The following is a 19196-nucleotide window of genomic DNA, read 5'->3' on the forward strand; positions in this document are numbered from 1 at the left end:
TGCATGGTAAAGAAGAGAAGACTTTGAAAAGTTTACAATAACTGCACAGATATCTTGGCTGTAACAATTGAAAGTTTGCATTTGAACTGATTGGGTTGGTTGGTTGTTGTCACAAAATGATCATTTTGACTAATGGAAATGTGTACATTCTTTACTCCAGTATATCCGGCCTAAAAAGATTCTCAAAGTTATTACATGACGTCAAAGTATCAGACAGTATCATGTAACATAAAATGGTACTGTGCTTTTAATTCTGTTGTTTCTTTCCTGTATTCTAGTTGAGCAAGTTCCTGTGGAACCATATAACATCCCTTTGTCCCAGGCTGAGGTGATTCAGGAAGGAAGCGATGTTACACTATTATCTTGGGGTACTCAGGTTAGTACGCGTGAGGCTTTAACATTGTGTTAAACATTCTATATTATGTCAGACCTATCACATCTTGGGGAAACTTCATCAAGTAGTAGCAGAGCAGAATTGAAGACCTAAATATATACTTACACATTGCCTTGCTAAAGTATTCACATCCTTGGTGGTTTTTGTTGGATTATCGCCTTAAATTAAAATGTACTTTTTGGGAGGTCTGTACCATTTGATTTACACAATATGCCTACCCCTTTTGAAGGTGCCAAATAATTAAAACAAAGACAGAGAACTTTAATGTGTCTAAGTATTCACCCCCGGACATTCACTACTTTATGGAGCCACCTTTTGCTGCAATTACAGATACTTTTGGGGTTTGTCTCTATTGGCTGAGCACATCTAGACACGGTGATTTTTGCCCATTCTTTCAGGCAAAACTGCTCCAACGCCTTCAACAGTCTTAAAGTCCAGACCTCATTTTAATTGAGAATCTGTGGCATGACTTGGAGTTGGGCATTCCAAGACTGAAGCAGGTTTTCTCAAGAATTGTCCTGTATTTACTGCCATTCATCTTTCCTTCAATCCTGACCAATCAGCATTATCCTGTCACCACCATTCTTCACTGTGGGACTGGTGTTCTTGGAGTGAGGGGAAGTGTTGGGTTTGCGCCACACATAGTGTTTCCCATGGCCAAAAAGTTAAATTTCTCCAATGTGTTTAGGGAGTCTGCCACATGCTTCTTTTGGTAAAGGCAGAATGTGTTTTGTTATGTTTTTCGCAAGCAATGACTTTTTTCTGGCCACTCTTACATAAAGCCCCCCTCTGTGGCGTGTACGGCTTATAATGGACCAATAATTTCATCTCCGCTGTGGCTCATTGAAGCTCCTTCAGTGTTTATCGTTGGTGTCTTTTTGTTTAAATCTCTTATTAATGCCCTTCTTGCCCCTTTATGTGAGTTTTGGTGGACGGCCTTCTCTTGTCAGATTTGTAGTTGTGCCATATTGTTTTTCACTTGTTATCATTGATTTAATGATTCTCCGTGGGATGTTCAGAGTTTGGGATATTTTATAGAACCCAAACCTGATCTATACTTCTCCACAACTTTGTCTCTGACACATATTTGGAGGGCTCCTTGGTCTTCATGTTGCTTGCTCAGTGGTGTTGCAGACTCGGGGGGGGGGGGGGGGCTTTCAGAACAGGTGTATTTATACTGACACCATGTGACCGATCATGTGACACTTTGATAGCACACAGGGGGACCTTATATAACTAATTAGTTGACTTCTAAAGTTAATTGGTTTAACCAGACCTTATTTAGGGGTTTCACAGCAATGGTGGTATATACATCTGCAACTTTTTCAGTATTTGGGTTTTGTTTTTCTATAAACAAGGTTGTATTTTATTATTTTCATTACACTGTAACATTTTGGACTATTTTTCAGGTCCCTTACATCAAATCAAATTTAAAATCCATTTTAATTCCAGGTTGTAATTCAACAAAACAGGAAAAATACCAAGGGAGTTAATACATTTGCAAGGCATTTGTGACCTGTTAATGCAGCATTAGCTATTCATGGTAATTAGACTATTTACAGTATTAATGAGATGGACTGCACTTGGTATTCTCACAAGCCAAAATTTTGATTAAAAACTGCATAATACGACCTGTTCGCAAAACCTAGCCTGCGTGTTGTTGGTTTCCATGTAGCCACAGTTTTTGCTTTTTACAGTTCAGAGTAAAGATGAAACAGAAAATTGCAAAACTGTACTAAATATATATCTATGATTCTAAATTTACTTTGGCTTGTCTCTAGGGAATAGAATCAGCGGATTCTTAATTTAAATCCACAGCATGACTTATCTGTATCGTATTTCATTAATTGTTATGGTGCAGTCACATGCGTCAGATTTTGGCGGATAAATTTTCAGTGACTGAAAATAATTTCCGTTCAATGGAACTTGCAAAATTCCATACACTTGCTGCAGAAAATCTCTGCAACAAAATCTGCCGCGTGTGACTGCACTCTTATGCAATGAGTCAAATCCGTGGCTATTTTGCACACTAAAGTCCGCAATAAAATCTGCAAGTAACACATGTGCGTTTCATTGAGAATTTTGGTTCCGATATTTATTTATTTTTTTGTACGGGTTCCACATCATAATTTTTAGCCTTTCAGTTATGTGCGCCGCTGTAACGAACGCAATGTTTGTTGATTGAAGATTTCTAGATGGGATACTATTGTTTGACATTCGGTATGATGGACTCATCACATAATTTGAAAAAGTACATTATTTTCAGGTTACCTATTCTAGATTTATAACTATTGGCCTGTTAGCAAACTTGTTTGTGCCAAGTGTTTTAAACACATTGGCAAATAACTTCTTCAAGTTTAAAAACACAAAAATGTAAAAGTTGGATAGTTACCATCCGCTTCTCTGGATTTCATTACCTCCGGTATTATCTTGGCACTTAGTAAAATGTCATCATTATGTAATTACTTGTTTTCGCTGACATGTAGCACAACGTTTTTTTTTTAGGTTCATGTTATTCGTGAAGTTGCATCTATGGCCCAAGAAAAACTTGGCCTATCCTGTGAAGTGATCGACTTAAGAACAATTTTGCCATGGGATGTTGAAACAGTCTGTAAGGTAAGCAATATGACATCATGAGAACATTGGAGTAATCAGGTACTTGGAAATGGAAAGGAAGTATTAAATGTGTTCTGACAATTGAAATAGATAAAGGGGAAACTTTATGGAGCGCTCGCACGATCACCTTTGACATTAATTCTTAGGTAGGTTTGTGAATTATTAGGCTAAATAGTGTACGTGAGGCAAAATTCATTCACTCAATCTGTTTTTTCTAAAAGAGGTTGGCTATGAGATCAATAACCTACTTGACTATGGGTAGAACGAGAGCAAATGCAGCCTGGTTCAGATGTAGCGTAGCAACGGGGCTGGATTATTTGGAGGGCAACAGGGGCAATTTTTCAGGAGAGTCCACCTCCCAATTTCCTCAAGTTCTATGCAGACACTACCGGCAGCAGGACATAGGGTTTTGAAAACTTTTGAAGTATATATAAAATTAAATATACAATTATGTTAATGTCACAAAAGTAATTATGCTTCTCTTTCTGATATATCACATAAGGTCAGAGGTCCTTTCTCATTGTACGGATTACTGATGCCCTATCTGCCTGCACTAACTAGAAGAAAAGCAATGGCTGTCATCGTGTTTTTCTCAATAGGGAGAGCCCCCCTCTTATCCCCCATAAACAGTTGCCAAATACTTTCAGCTCCACTTACTAACTAGCATTGCATAGCTTAATGTCATCAAAAAAGACTGCAAGCTTATTGTCCACTCCAAACTATATTGCCCTAATTCACGACACTTGGAGGAAAAAGAGTCACTGGCAGACATGTGATTATTGCCGGTCTCTTCTTATGTCATTATTTCTAGAAATGTTTAAGTCATTAGTCACAAGGAAAACCGGCTGTATTCCATCATTCTCTTTCTTTTTATGGGGGAGTTCCAAAGAAAGAGCTTTGAACAATGAATGACTTTTGAAAGATTAGGGGAGATTTATAAATACTGGTGCACCGTGCCATTATTTCTCGCCCATGGAGCGGGCGCATGCCCTGTTGATGAATCTAGCATAGACTAAAAATAATCCTGGTGTTTTCTGCTGTTTTTATGAATAGAGAAGTGGTGGAACATGTCAGTAGGCAAGTCACGTTAGATTGACTGAAGCCGCACTCATTTTTTCAACACATCTACAATTTGAGTATTACACCGCGTTCCAAATTATTATGCAAATGTTATTTTTCGCTGATTTTCCTAAACAGTCGATGCAAATGACAGTCAGTATAATCTTCAAGCCATCAACCGTTGGAGTATAATGCAAATTTTATTGAACAAATCTCCTAATGATAACAGATTTTTTTTTTTTAGAAGTAAAAAAACTCAAAATGCACTGTTTCAAATTATTATGCACAACAGAGATCAAAACATTTTAAAGGTTGTAAAGAGAACTAAAATGGCAATTTGTTGAATTTGCAGCATCAGGAGGTCATATTTACAGAAATCAAAAGCTCTTTCAATCAAAAAAAACTTAACAGGCCAAGTTACATGTTAACATAGGACCCCTTCTTTGATATCACCTTCACATTTCTTGCATCCATTGCATTTGTGAGTATTTGGACAGTTTCTGCTTGAATATCTTTGCATGATGTCAGAATAACCTCCCAGAGCTTCTGTTTTGATGTGAACTGCCTCCCACCCTCATAGATATTTTGCTTGAGGATGCTCCAAAGGTTCTCAATAGGGTTGAGGTCAGGGGAACATGGGGGCCACACCATGAGTTTCTCTCCTTTTATGCCCATAGTAGCCAATGACACAGAGGTATTCTTTGCAGCATGAGATGGTGCATTGTCATGCATGAAGATAATTTTGCTACGGAAGGCACGGTTCTTCTTTTTGTACCACGGAAGAAAGTGGTCAGTCATAAACTCTACGTACTTTGCAGAGGTCATTTTCACACAGTCAGGGACCCTAAAGGGGCCTACCAGCTCTCTCCCCATGATTCCAGCCCAAAACATGACTCCGCCACTTCCTTGCTGACATTGCAGCCTTGTTGGGACATGGTGGCCATTCACCAACCATCCACTACTCCATCCATCTGGACCATCCAGGGTTGCACGGCACTCATCAGTAAACAACACGGTTTGAAAATTAGTCTTCATGTATTTCTGAGCCCACTGCAACCGTTTCTGCTTGTGAGCATTGTTTAGGTGTGGCCGAATAATAGCTTTATGCACACTTGCAAACCTCTGGAGGATCCTACACCTTGAGGTTCACGGGACTCAAGAGGCACCAGCGGCTTCAAATACCTGTTTGCTGCTTTGCAAAGGCATTTTAGCAACTGCTCTCCTAATCCTATTAATTTGTCTGGCAGAAACCTTCCTCATTATGCCTTTATCTGAACGAACCCATCTGTGCTCTGAATCAGCCACAAATCTTTTCACAGTACGATGATCACGCTTAAGTTTTCTTGAGATATCCAATGTCCAAGGTATTGCACTATTTCACGCTTTTCGGCAGCAGAGAGATCATTTTTATTTCCCATATGGCTTGAAACCTGTGGCCTGCTTAATAATGTGGAACGTCCTTCTTAAGTAGTTTTCCTTTGATTGGGCACACCTGGCAAACTAATTATCACAGGTGTCTGAGATTGATTACAATGATCCAAAGAGCCCTAAGACACAATACCATCCATGAGTTTAAATGAAAAACGAATAATTAAATGTTTATGACCCTTAAATCCAATGTGCATAATAATTTGGAACACGGTGTATATCTATGACAAAGACACTCATATATGCCAAATGATCACTCTAAACATACAATTAAATTGATCAAAACTGGTGTAAGGGAAAGGTGGAGAAATTGCCCATAGCAACCAATCCGATTCCAGGTTTAGTTTTCCAGAGACTCTTTAAGAAAAGGAAAGTGCCAACCTGATTGGTTGCTGTGTACAACACCATGTGTCCTTGTACTCGTTTTGATAAATCTTTCCGATAGTGTCATAAAAAAAAAAATCTTGGTTCATCCTACATCCAGTCTATGTTAAGGAATACTGTTACCTGCTCCTCTGTTTAGATGGTGGTGTAATTATGTGATTTCCATACGCAACGACTTGTGAAATGCCAATACATCACAGCAGGCGTCTGTAAAAGACTGCCACGGTCACAAGATGTATTTTCTCTACGAAACTACACCAATAGGTAAACAGAGGAGTGGCGGAGGTTCTTCACAGCGGTGCCGGGGAACCGGAGCACGATTGTATATTTTACACTGCCTAGCATCAGGCAAAAAAAACCTTTTAAAAGGGTTGTCTGGGTATGGGGCGGTTTTTCATACTGATGTCCTATCCACAGGAGTGGTACTGCAGCTCTGCTCCTATTCACTTGAATAGGAGCAGAATTTCAGTGTTTCTGTACAGCCGGTATACAGTGGTTGCAGCCTTCTGCTTCCGGCACCGACCACTGTATAACTTGCGGAGGCTGCCGGATCAGCTAATCGGTGCGGGGTCCGGGTGTTGGACCCCCACTGATCATAGACTGATGACCTCTCCTGTGAATATTTCATCAGTATGAAAAACCGCCCCATGCCCAGACAACCCCTTTGATAAAATCCAGCCCCATACAAGTAGGTGTGTTTAAAAAAATAAATTAATAAAAATGCAGATCATGTCTCCAGCTGCTTCCCTGCAGGTGCCAACCACAGATTACATGCTGTTCATTTCCATGAATGTAGAAGCCTTCACTTTTAACATATGTTGCAACTTGCTCTAGTGGACGGAGCTTATCTCCTTCAGTAACCCGTCTGGAAAGCTTCTGACCAAGGCATAAAACACTGGCTGTTACGTGTTTATATTGGGTTCTACTTAAAATATTTTTTCCTTTTCTGCAAAATGTCCATTGATTTTATTTATTTTTCTTTCCTAGCCACTGCCCACACAATTGGCCACACAAATCTACTTTTTAGGTTTCCTCTTCCTATGAGCCAGTGTTTTCCGTTTCCCCTCTTCTTTTTTTTTTTTTACCTCTTTGTACCTTTTCAGTGTTTTTATTGCCAGACCTCACTGCACCCCCCCCCTTGTACTCTTTTATTATTTACTCTAGTTGGCTCTGACCTGCTTCTCTCTTGCTTCGTTTTTATAACAATCTCACTTTTTTCTGATTATTGAAACACTTTACCAGCTAATATATGAGAATGTATTAGGTGCCTTGTGACAATATACGGTTTTAAAGTTCGCCGTGTACCACAGGCTTCTTGGGCAATAATAGGGTTCAGTGTTCAGTTAAAGTATCCAATAATCCTAGTGAGAAAATGGAGAGATTTTGTGTGTATGATCTTGTATGTGACCATAAACTATATACCACATGGGTGGGAAAGGAAAATGAACGATTGATTTTCTGTCATAAAAAATAGAACCACTCGCTGCTAATTTTACCAGATTCCGTGGATGTTTTCTTCTATCACAGTTAGACGTCAATAAGCTTTCGCTTGAAAGAATATTTCAGCACGTCTTCAAAGCAAATGATTGGTAATGAGCATAGAAAAAAGTATTGTCATTGTAAATAGAAAAATATGTCCTAGAAAATCCTAGGTTTAAGATTAAGAAATTAGCAAACTATTGTCAGAAATCCTTCTTAAATAAGATCGCAGGCAAAGTAATTCAAGCACCTCCGATCTCCAAAACCATAAGCATGTCTTTTCTTTTTATCACTGTCACACAATTTGGCTTGTTAAATAAAATATAAGTACATTGTATATATCAATTTGATTATATTATAGCTTTTTTTTTTATAGTAATGAATTTTACAAAAAAATCCCATCTAGATTATTTTTGACAGGTTCACCGGTAACAAAATTATTTTGGTTTGCTCAGTATTGAAGTTACTGAAACGTTTTATTATACAGGGCTGAAAATGAAGCCTTCAGTATTGGGCTGTGTTTTATGGAGGAGCTGTGATCAAAATTACTCGTTCCTATGGCTCTTCACTTTGACTAATAGCCTCTTTTATATCCGTATGTCCTGATAGGTTGTTTGCTTTTAAAATGTTCATAAAGACATGCCATCCCTTAGTTCTCAGCTAAGGGTATACATTTTCACAGTGTGTATATTAGGCTCTTCACATTGCTATTTGGCATTCATCCTATGCAGTTTTATGCCATACAGTATACATTGCCTAAAGACCATTATTGTTTCTAAAATATATACTGAACGGGCTGCGCTATTCTATACAACAACAAAAAAGGTATACCGATGTATACCAGCCTGGTGTATGCCGAAAGGACACTCTCTTTTGGCAGCCATCAGGCCTATAGGGGTTTATGGACACATTTGGCGTCTGCACGAGGAGCTTTTTCTGGCTAATGCGCCAAATGTACACCGCAAACACATCAACTTCATTTGATATCTGCAAAGGATATTTTGTTTTTTAGTAGGCAAGAAGCATTTTCTTAAATACTTGCTGAATTGCCAATTAATCTCTGGCAGAATGCTGTAACACTAGATACTCTTTTGGCTAGGACTATATGGCGATTTATGCTGAGCCAGTGGACTGTTTAAACATTTATGTTGTGGTTCTGCAACCTGTTGAAATGCATTAAGATCGCATTAGAGCCAGATTCCCTTTGATATGAGTGACATTTCTAAGCAATGAGGCATTGGATAGCAGTGTTTGGGGCAAGTTCGTAACTAAAGGCTCATGGGCCCCCGATAATAGGCCTGCTCCCCTGCAATTTCGCTTTACAGCTGAGGCCTGCAAGTAAATTTCAGCTGCATCGCTGGGTCTCTTAAGGGGCATTAGCAGCCTGGGGCATTGCTAGGGTCTTAAAAGATCAGGAGCACAAGCCACAAAACATGTCGTCGCCCCCCGCCCCCCCCCCCCCCCAAAAAAAATAAAAAAAATATTATTTTTACTTTTTGAGATAGAGCTGCCTTGTGTCCTGTATACAGAGCTTCTGTATCTTACGCTGAATCCTGACCCGTCAGGTCCGCGGGACTGACTGGTTCAGTGTCAGCAGGACCTACGTGTCTCTGACACACAGGATCCACCTGTTATCCATCACATCTAAGTTCATAACTTAAATGTGATAGACTACAGGTGGACCCTGCGTGTCAGAGACACTCAGGACCCGCTGACACTGAACCAGTCAGTCCCGCGGACCTGACGGATTGAGGCCTTCGCGCACGATACAGCTGCTCTGTATAGAGAATAAAGAGCAGCTGTATCTTAAAAAGTAAAAATAGCTTTTACTAAAAAAGTTGCACAAAAGCCTGATTAACCTTTTTATTTGAAGGTTTACATAACCTTTAAATTTTTTATTTTTTTTAATTCTTCCCCTTCTTTAACACATACCAAAAAGGAAGAACCAGTAAATATCATCTTTAGATGCAATAATTCTCCATCCCCTCCCACCCCTATCTCCCAATTCCCCCTAAATCAAATCGACGTCAGGACGTTGTGTGCCATGCATACGCCATGACCGTAAACTGCGCCAAGACCTAGAGCCGAAAAACTACTCCGGAGCGAGGAGGGTAAGTATATGAAAGAGCAACTGTAGTAACATGGGCTCGTGTCGTTTCACCTACAGTAACTGTTGACAGACATGGCGTGTTGGGACAAAGGCCCCCCTGTCTTCAGGGCCTAGTCACAACTGCGACCCCTGCAACCCTTATATCTACGCCATTATTTGAGGGGCATTGCTCGGGAGGGGGCATTGTGGATGGAACATAAATTCCTGTAATACTCCGCCTGCAGCAGCTGGAGCATACTACTGTTTGATACAAACACTCAACCAGGTTCGTAGCTATAGGGAGCTTCAGAGGTAGTTGTCGCACAAAAAAAAGCATTTACGAAACGGAAACCAACTGCAACTGAATAATTACCATTAAAATCAATGATAATGCAAACGGAAGCTATGGTTTCCCTTTGGCTTTCCGTTCATCGGTTCCTCTAACGGAAAGGTCGAACGGAACCCATGAACGTAAGCCTGATGTGGATGTGAACGGGCCCCAAGTAGCCTGATATTTGTGATGTAGTAGTAATATGAATAATAGAACTAATTGTAGGTTTACTATTATTATATAGCTTTTCTTTCACAATTTTTATCCTGCAATATCAGTAGTGGCAGGTCTTGCTATGTTTTTTATTTCCATTTTATGCATGGATACAATTGTTTATTTTGTAATTTTGACATTTCACAATAGATATGATGGTAATATCATGAAGCACTTGCAAATATCAAGTCAAAGGTACATGTTACACTTTGTCCTATGAGGTTTTAAGTTGACATGGTCTCTAGAACTTGAAGATGTGCATTCCATGTACTGCACATGCCTATAGGGCATATAGACTACTGTGATATTCAGTACAAGAACAGGCTGGTCATGCTATTTATAAAGTTTTTATTAATGTATGTAACTGAACAGAAATACAAATTATGATTTCTTTGAAGTACTGAGACTTATTTGGTTTATCATATTGCCCTGCAGTGACTTCTTGAAATATTTGTAATAATTGTTTTAGTCTGAAACGCATTGGAATACTTTTTAAGATGTTTAACTGGGTTGATTAGTTAACTTTTTTTTTTATTTTGTGATCTGTCCTGACAATTTTAATTAAACACTCTATTAATATGCATAGATTCTGACTGAACTCCCCTGTACTGTTAAAGAGACCGAAGCTCCTTCCAAGGTTGCTATATACAGTATGGTCAAATTGTCAAATTAACCCATTAACGGCTACTCCTATTTTGGCGTTAATGACCAAGCATTATTTTTTGTTTTTTCACTGTCGCATTTCCAAGAGTCCATTTTTTATTTTTCTGTCCTGTGTTCTGTGTACACCTTTGACATAGTTTTATTTATTTATTAAAATTGTGCATCATACATTTTATTAAAAATTCCTTTTTGAGATACAGCTGCTTTGTATTTGTATTCTGTATACAGAGCAGCTGTATCTTGCACTAAATCCTGTATCCGTCAGGTCTGCGGAACTGACGGGTTCAGTGACAGTGTTTCTATCCCGCAGGATCGAGTTGTTACTGATCACATCTAAGTTCATAACTTATATGTGATGTATTACAGGTGGATCACGCAGGACCCGCTGTCACTAAGCCCATCAGTCCCTTGGACCTGATGGATTCAGGTCTTAGCGAACGATACAGCTGGTCGTATACAGAATACAAAACATCTGTATCTCAAAAAGTAAAAATAACTTTTAATAAAATGTATTCAGGAAGTTGCACCAATCACACTGATGCACGATTTTATTTTAAAAAAACAACTATGTCAAAGGTGTACATAGCCTTTAAGTGCATATAATGTATTAAGTTTTTTTAGGGAGGGAATTGCAAAAAAAAAACAGCTATTCCAGCATTGTTGTTTTTTGCATTTAAAATTTATGCCGATCACAATGTGGCGTAAATAACACGTTACCTTTATTCTATGGGTTAGTATGATTACGGATATACAAAACAGATAAAAACAAGGGGACATATACAAAAACACAGAAAAAGGCCATACTTGCAAATGGACACAGCCAGGTCAGAAACGCTGATGAAGGAGAATGAGCAGGTGCTTTAAATAATAATAGCCACTCCCACTAGTCTTGAGGGGAGTGGTGTGTGGTGCATGGGATGTGTAGTAAGAAAAGAATAGTGTATGTGCAAGTGTAATACTAGAAGTGAAATATAGGGGGCAGTAATGAGTGAAGTGCCTCAATGATCACTAATACCCCAGGTATATTCGCTTCTCTTGGACACAGCCGGGTCTTTGATGCTGGGAGAGCATGGTGTGTTGTTGTCTGGCATAGTAAGCAGGGTAGCCCGCTCTATGAACTATCAAGGCGTCACAAATAGGCTTCTACCTGGCTATACACGTTGTGCCTCATGACGTACACACTATCCCTCCATGTTTCACACACTTACACCCCATTATTCATTTATTTCTATTGAGGCACTTCACTCATTACTATATTTCACTTATAGTATTACACTTGCACATACACTATTCTTTTCTTACTACACATCCCATGCACCACACCCCTCAAGACTAGTGGGAGTGGCTATTATTATTTAAAGCACCTGCTCACTCTCCTTCATCAGCGTTTCTGACCTGGCTGTGTCAATTTGCAAGTATGGCCTTTTTCTGTGTTTTTGATTACGGATATACCAAATATGTATAGGTTTATGTTTTACTATGTTTGCATAATAAAAAGTTTTTTACAAAAAAATATTTGTTTTTGCATCGCTGCATTCCAAGAGCTGTAACTTTTTTTTTTTTTCTGTCGATTTGACCATGTGGGCTTGTTATTTCAGGACTAGGTGTAGTTTTCATTGGTACTATTTTAAGACTTATTGATTAAAGGGTAACCAAACGTTCAACAACTTTTGACATGTCATAGCTCGAGTAATGAGACCCCCACAAATCGATAAAACGAAGCGGCAGAAGCGCTCGTGTAAGCGCTCAGCCACTTTGTTTCTGTTAGACTTTTTCCGGAAAACCGATATAGTGGAGTTTGGGCTCAGAGTTTCTATTCAGCCCGTACTCCGATACATTGATTTCCGGGAAAAGCAGAACAGAAGCGAAGTGGCTGAGCGCTCACATGAGTGCTTATGTGCTTCGTTTTAGCGATTTAGCGGGTTAATTAATGTGTTAACTTTATTGTTTGCGTCGTTACGGTCGCTGCAATACACTATACAAGTATTTCTTTATTTTATTTTTTTACACTTTTACTAAATAAAACCACTTTATCGAGGGGAAAAGAAAAATCTATCTTTTTTTTTTTTTTTTTTTTTTTTTTTACTCCTAATCTTTTTTTTTTTTAAATAAACTTTGTTTAACTGTTTTTAATTTTATTTATATTTTTTAGTCCCACTAGGGTACCTCACAATGCGATCTTCTGATCGCAGATATAATTCTTCAGTATACTTAGTATACCAAAGCATTATTGCCTGTCAGTGTAAAATTAGGCACTTACTGATGGCAGACCTGTGGACCTTTGTTAGGCCCTTCACTGCCATGGTAACCCATCGGTGCCCCACGTTTGCCTCGTAGGTGTGCCGATGGGGTGACAGAAGGAGCTCCCCCCTCTGTCAAACACCTTAGATGCTGCAACTATTGACCATGGTATCTAAGGGGTTAAATGGAAAGAATCTGAGTTCTCTCCAGTTCCAGCAGTTGTGGCAGGAGCCAGACTGTGTAAAACAGCCGTGCTCCTACCGATAATCTCGTGGGTACAGCGGCAGTACCCACGAGATCAGAGTAACAGATATATTCGTTACGATGTAAGAACTAGCACCCGCTTGTGACTGGTATATCTGTCACTCATCGTTAAGGAGTTAATTTACTAGATATAATTTACTAGATATAATGAAATATAAAGAGGTCAAAACAGAGGCCTGTAAGGCACTAACAATGAGAACATTATAAGGCTATATTCAGATGAACGTGTGCAAAATCGTCTGGGAAAAGCCGTTTTTCATGTCCGATTTGCACCTGTTCGAGACACATTTTCACGGATCCCTCATAAACTTGAGTCTTTTGAGGGAAAACTGACAAATAGGACACGTCCTAATTTTTCACGGGCCCTTCACGTGGTCCTTTAAAGAAATGACTGTGTGAACAGCCCTATAGCAATACATGCAGCCATTTGACGACCGTTTAAAAAAATAAAATAAAAAATAAATTGCTATCACACGGACTATTTATACGTTCGTCTGAATAAGCCCTTAATTGATGGCTCTAGCATTGTGCCAATGTCACTTGTTTCTTTATCGCCAGGGAACGCACATCGCTTACGTGAGATATCACTCAAGGAACCAGTGACTTCGGTGCAAGTCGTCGCCCCTAATACAACATATCAAATATATTGAGGAAGGATACATTTATAAAATATAACTTTTCATTTTTCCCATAAAATTGGAATAACAATGTCCATGTGTATAGTATTCGTATAGTTGTATTGCAAATACAGCCTACGTATTCGGCTAAATAAATATTATATAGTCCTAGAATGAGTACAGCAGGGTAGCTCAGTATCGTGGGATTATACAGTAGTATTCTGCCTGTCCCGAAGACTAAATCTCTGCCCTCACTGGTGACAACGATATCGGGCACTCGTTCTAAAAAGAACGACCCTGTTGTCTCTGGATCCTATCCTTATAGTTAGTTCCGTAGTAAAGCTAGAGATCCTACTCCATATAGTTGTAATACATATAAGCCTGCGTATTCAGCCTATAAATATTAGATAGACGTTCCTAGAGTGCATACAGCAGGGTTATTCAAGATAGTGAGAGTATACACTTTCCGAAGAAATAAAAGTCTGAGAGACAAACTGGTACAAAGCCATTATAAACCAGTACCTGCTAATGACTGTTGGTTAAATAGAAGACCTATAGGGACCTTTAAATGTGGCAAATGTCTGGCTTGTGACTCCATATTGGTATCTAAGACTGTTGTGAGTACAACAACTGGCAGAGAATATACCAATAGAGAATTCATTAATTGTCTATCAAAAGGGGTCATATATATGGCCAAATGTACATGCCCTTTGGATTATATAGGTAAAACCAAATGAGAATTTAGGAGACGTATTAGGGACCACTATAATGACATCTTAAATAAGAAAAGATACGCCTATTGCACGACATGTTTGGGCAGCACATGGAGGTAACCCTAAGGTCATCAAATTTCAGGGAATACAGCAGATCGAACCCAACCCAAGAGGTGGAAACTGGGATAGGGATCTACTACAAGTGGAGAGCCACTGGATTCACAGAATGAGATCAGTGACTCCAGACGGCTTGAATGAAAATCTCAACTATGCATGTTTTCTCTAAAACCTATGATAAAGTCAGTACTTAAAGATACACAATCACAATAAAGAGCCACCAGACATCTTTAAGAGTAAATAAGGATGTAGGGATAAAATAAAAGTTGTCAGTATAAATAAAATATATTCGAGACACTAAATATTAGTATTTAAATTGGTGGTCCCGATATTAGAAAAACGTCCCAATACCCGTATGGTCTGAACTGGGCGTAAAGCTCAGGGTATATATGATCGTCAAATCTGCTTATAACCTATGTATTATGACATCTAATATCTAGGCAACATACCAAATACAATTAAAGATGAACTAATGTGCTTATGTAACCATGACTTAGAAAGCAAAGTAGCCACTTAGGGGTATGGCTGAACTAATCCCCTATACGTTACCATTTATCCAGCCCATCTAGGAGGCAGGGAGGACGCGATACAGATTGGAATGTGATGACTAAGTAGCACTCCTTCCCTATTGGTTGTCCGACGATCGAGCCCCCGGAAGAGGCGGAGCCAACACATATACAAAAGAGCGTGCGTCTAAGTGCTCGCTGCCATTGCCATATGATCTATCAAGCCGTGAGGCTCACAAACTCCCTGATGAACCAGAACATCTGGGGAAACGCGTAGGAGTATGACCTCTAGCAGAATTACATAATCATTATAGGGATAGGTTCCAGAGACAACGGGACGTTCTTTTCAGAACGAGTGCCCGATATCGTTGTCAACAGTGAGGGCTGAGACTTTACTCTAGGGTCAGGTAGAATACCACTGTATAAACAACCTAAAAGCACAAAAGCAAGGGGACAAAACTCCCCAATAGATGATATAGCACAAATACCAGCCACGTATTGTAAAAGAGTATAACTTTATTAGTGAACAATACACGGTATCACATAGAATATAGTAAAAATACAAATGGTCAAATGGAAAGCAGCAGCAACAGGTATATCATTAAATATACCAAGAGGTTAACAGACCTAACCCATCTCAACATGTAACGTCCTGTATATGATAAACCCCATACACAATATATGATAAAGAGTAACTTGCTGTCATTGTGTCCATTTACTTATATAGGTTTCACAATATACCTCTTACTATTCTATATACACTATGCAGCTGTTTTAGCGCTATTTGGTCTGGCAGTTCCTATTTTGTACATACATTACTCTTTATCATATATTGTGTATGGGGTTTATCATATACAGGACGTTACATGTTGAGATGGGTTAGGTCTGTTGACCTCTTGGTATATTTAATGATATACCTGTTGCTGCTGCTTTCCATTTGACCATTTGTATTTTTACTATATTCTATGTGATACCGTGTATTTTTTACTAATAAAGTTATACTCTTTTACAATACGTGGCTGTTATTTGTGCTATATCATCTATTGGGGAGTTTTGCTTTTGTGCTTTTAGGTTGTTGCTACCAGTTGTTGGGGATTCCCCGTTCCTTTCTCTTTTGAGGCTGTTCTGTAGGTTTACTAGAATACCACTGTATACTCTCACGATCCTGAATAACCCTGCTGTATGCACTCTAGGAACGTCTATACAATATCTATGGGATGAACACGTAGGCTTATATGTATTACAACTATATGGGGTAGGAGCTCTAGCTTTACTACGGAACGAACTATAGGGATAGGATCCAGAGACAACGGGGTCGATCTTTTTAGAACGAGTGCCCGATATCATTGTCACCAATGTGGGCAGTGATTTAGTCTTCGGGACAGGCAGAATACTAATCCCACGATCCTAAGCTTCCCTGCTGTACTCACTCTAGGACTATCTATCTAATATTTATTTAGCTGAATATGTAGGCTGTATATGCAATACAACTATACTATTACTATACACATTGACATTGTTATTCCAAGTCCGTTGATCTATTACTGGAAATAAACATAATACAACATATTGCCTCATACTTTATTAGCCACAAAAGCCTTGCAAGGAACAATAGGTAAGCTTCTTTCTCATGTCACATATATGGTAATAGTTTGTGTTATATGACTTTCATGTTGCATGGCACACTGAGTACTTAATCATTTAAAAAAAATATATATTAAATCGGCACACAGTACAAAAATGGTTGCCTACACCTGGTGTAGAGAGACTGCTGGGTAAGAAGGCATATCAGAAGTCGAAACATTAGACTAAAGCTACCTAATAAAATCTCAACGAAGATGAATCACCAGGGTTTCCAGAGCGAAGATAAGCAAGGGCGAGAGGGGGCAGCTCTGGTGGGTGCATCGGTAGATGAAGAGATCCGAGGGAAATCCATTGTATTTGACAAAACCCTTGGGACAGCTACAGAGTGTTTTAAGCCAGGCGATAAATTAGGAGGGGAATACCCGTCGCTTCAATACCGCGAAGAGGTACGTCAAGGAGACCATTTCAAATGCCTTCCTGATATAGAGCGAAAGTAACATAGCCTCAATACCTCCGTGTTTGCAGCAATGCAACAGATGGGAGACCCGTTTTATGTTATCCGATGCCTGCTGATTTCAAATGAAACCAACTTGATCCCTATTTGTCAAGGCATCCAAGTCCGTATTTAAACATAGGGCAAGCATCCTATCTTTGAATTTAACGTCTATGTTTATTAGGGAAATCGGGCAGTAGTTGGATTAATTTAGGTGATCGGTCTTTGGCTTTGGAATTCTAGAGATAAAGGCTGGGATTATGGTGGGATTGGGGAGTTCCCTATTCCTGAGAGTGTTAAAGATTTTAGATAGGGGTGTAGACAAAACAGAGGCATATTTTTTATAATACTAGGCTGTAAAGCCATTGGGGCCAGGCCGTTTATTGAACTTCGATATCTTAGTGTTACCCTCTGACCTTTGAGTCAAGAAGAGGTGGTCAGCCCAGTGGGCAAGGGTGGCAGTGCGGTGGCTGAAAGAAAATCATCAATCACACACACCTGTGTACGTAATCTGATGGGAGGAAATGTATGCACTGGGCATCTGAGTTGGCGGGCAGGGATAGAATGGTTCCTATTTTCAAGTGGATAATATCTGTTGTTGAGATTAATGGATAATCCGCACAGCTTTTTCAGTGAGACAGAGGTCTAATTCCCACCGGGCCCGGCCTAGCTCTAGTGATAACTGAGGGGTAAAAGCCTGTTTCAGCGGAGACTCCAGGAGGAGCTCATTAGCTTCCAAGTGAGATTGGCGCATCAAACGCTTTCTCTTTTTCCAGGCGGCTTTGCGGATAAGACATCCATGCAAGACCACTTCAAGGGCTTCCCATAGGAGAACCAACGAAAACACGGAGTATGAATTAAGCTTAAAATATTCCATTAACTGGAATTCAAGGGCATGAGATACTTTCGGAAAAGGCAGCAGGGAGTTATTGTGAGTCCAGTTGGTGGTACGGGTGCACCAAAGGAGGGACGAATGGGTAAAGGCTACGGGACTATGATCTGACCGTGGGACAGTTTGGATAGTGACTGCTTGTACATCAGGCAGAAACATGGGTTTAACCAAAAAATTATCAATGCTAGTGTATAATTGCTGTCTAGATAAGTACAATGTATAGTTCCTAGTGCTTGGATTAAGTTCTATCCACACATCAACCCAGTGATTTGTCAAGAGTTGGGTCCATAAGGCAGAGGAAAGGACTCGGGCAGGGAAGCTTGTTAAAGATGGACTAGTGGATTTGCCCAGCCTCGGAATATAATTTTGCATGTGGAGAATGTATTTTTATTTTTGCCTTGAGGGGTTAAGGTAGAAAAGACAGAGTCCATACGTTCCTCCAGGGCGGCAGTACATGTTCCCAAATTCCTGATTTCTTTAGGCAGGTATTCTAGTTATCTTGGCGAGCATAGTAGCTAATTCAGAGTGAAGACATTTTCGGAATTGCCGAACCAGGGCATCAGTCCAGAATAGAAGGCTGAGTACCAGTCGCCGTACCTAGGTGAGTGGTTACAGGTTCAGGGGAGCCTGAGAATGGTTTGCTTGTCAGATGGGATTTTGGTAGGAAGGAATCCCCCTGCTGGAGGCACTTTTAGAATCCGATCTCTGCTCTGATCGACGCGGCATCAGGGCCAGTATAATTAAACCAATATATGCGTATAGTCCTGAAAAGTAAGGTACAATCAAACGTCCCCCTTTATGGAGGAAGCATATACACTATGCGCCTACGTCATGGGTAGGTGATTCAAAAGTAGGGCATTTTGGTTGTCGCTCCTGCGCAAAGATGTAATTTCATAAAAAAATGAAGGCAATGCCCTAGATGCAGAGTAGTACAAGTTCTAAGGTGGGGTGCCCCAGACAAAAATAAAGGTCCGTGGGCCTTTAAGTTGGGGTAGCAGTTAGGAACCCGAAGTCCAAATATGCAGGAATGGGTTGGAGACCTGGGTGTCCTGGCTTCAGGCCCTCAAGTTGGTCCCAAATTTAGGCAGGGGTGTCCGGTCGCATACTAGGCCG

The 19196-nt window shown here is 39.8% G+C and overlaps 1 protein-coding gene across 2 annotated transcripts in view; it reads left to right on the forward strand.

Moving 5' to 3' along the window:
• The window catches only part of BCKDHB (branched chain keto acid dehydrogenase E1 subunit beta), a 281425-nt gene that overhangs the window by 173205 nt on the left and 89024 nt on the right, over positions 1 to 19196 (forward strand). For both annotated transcript variants that reach the window (XM_075862066.1, XM_075862065.1), the window contains exons 7-8: positions 279 to 376; positions 2900 to 3010. In XM_075862066.1, the coding sequence (XP_075718181.1) occupies positions 279 to 376; positions 2900 to 3010 (209 nt within the window). The remainder of the gene's footprint in view (positions 1 to 278; positions 377 to 2899; positions 3011 to 19196) is intronic.

Source organism: Rhinoderma darwinii, chromosome 4 (genome assembly GCF_050947455.1).
Source record: "Rhinoderma darwinii isolate aRhiDar2 chromosome 4, aRhiDar2.hap1, whole genome shotgun sequence".
In the NCBI taxonomy this organism is placed as follows: Eukaryota; Metazoa; Chordata; class Amphibia; order Anura; family Rhinodermatidae; genus Rhinoderma; species Rhinoderma darwinii.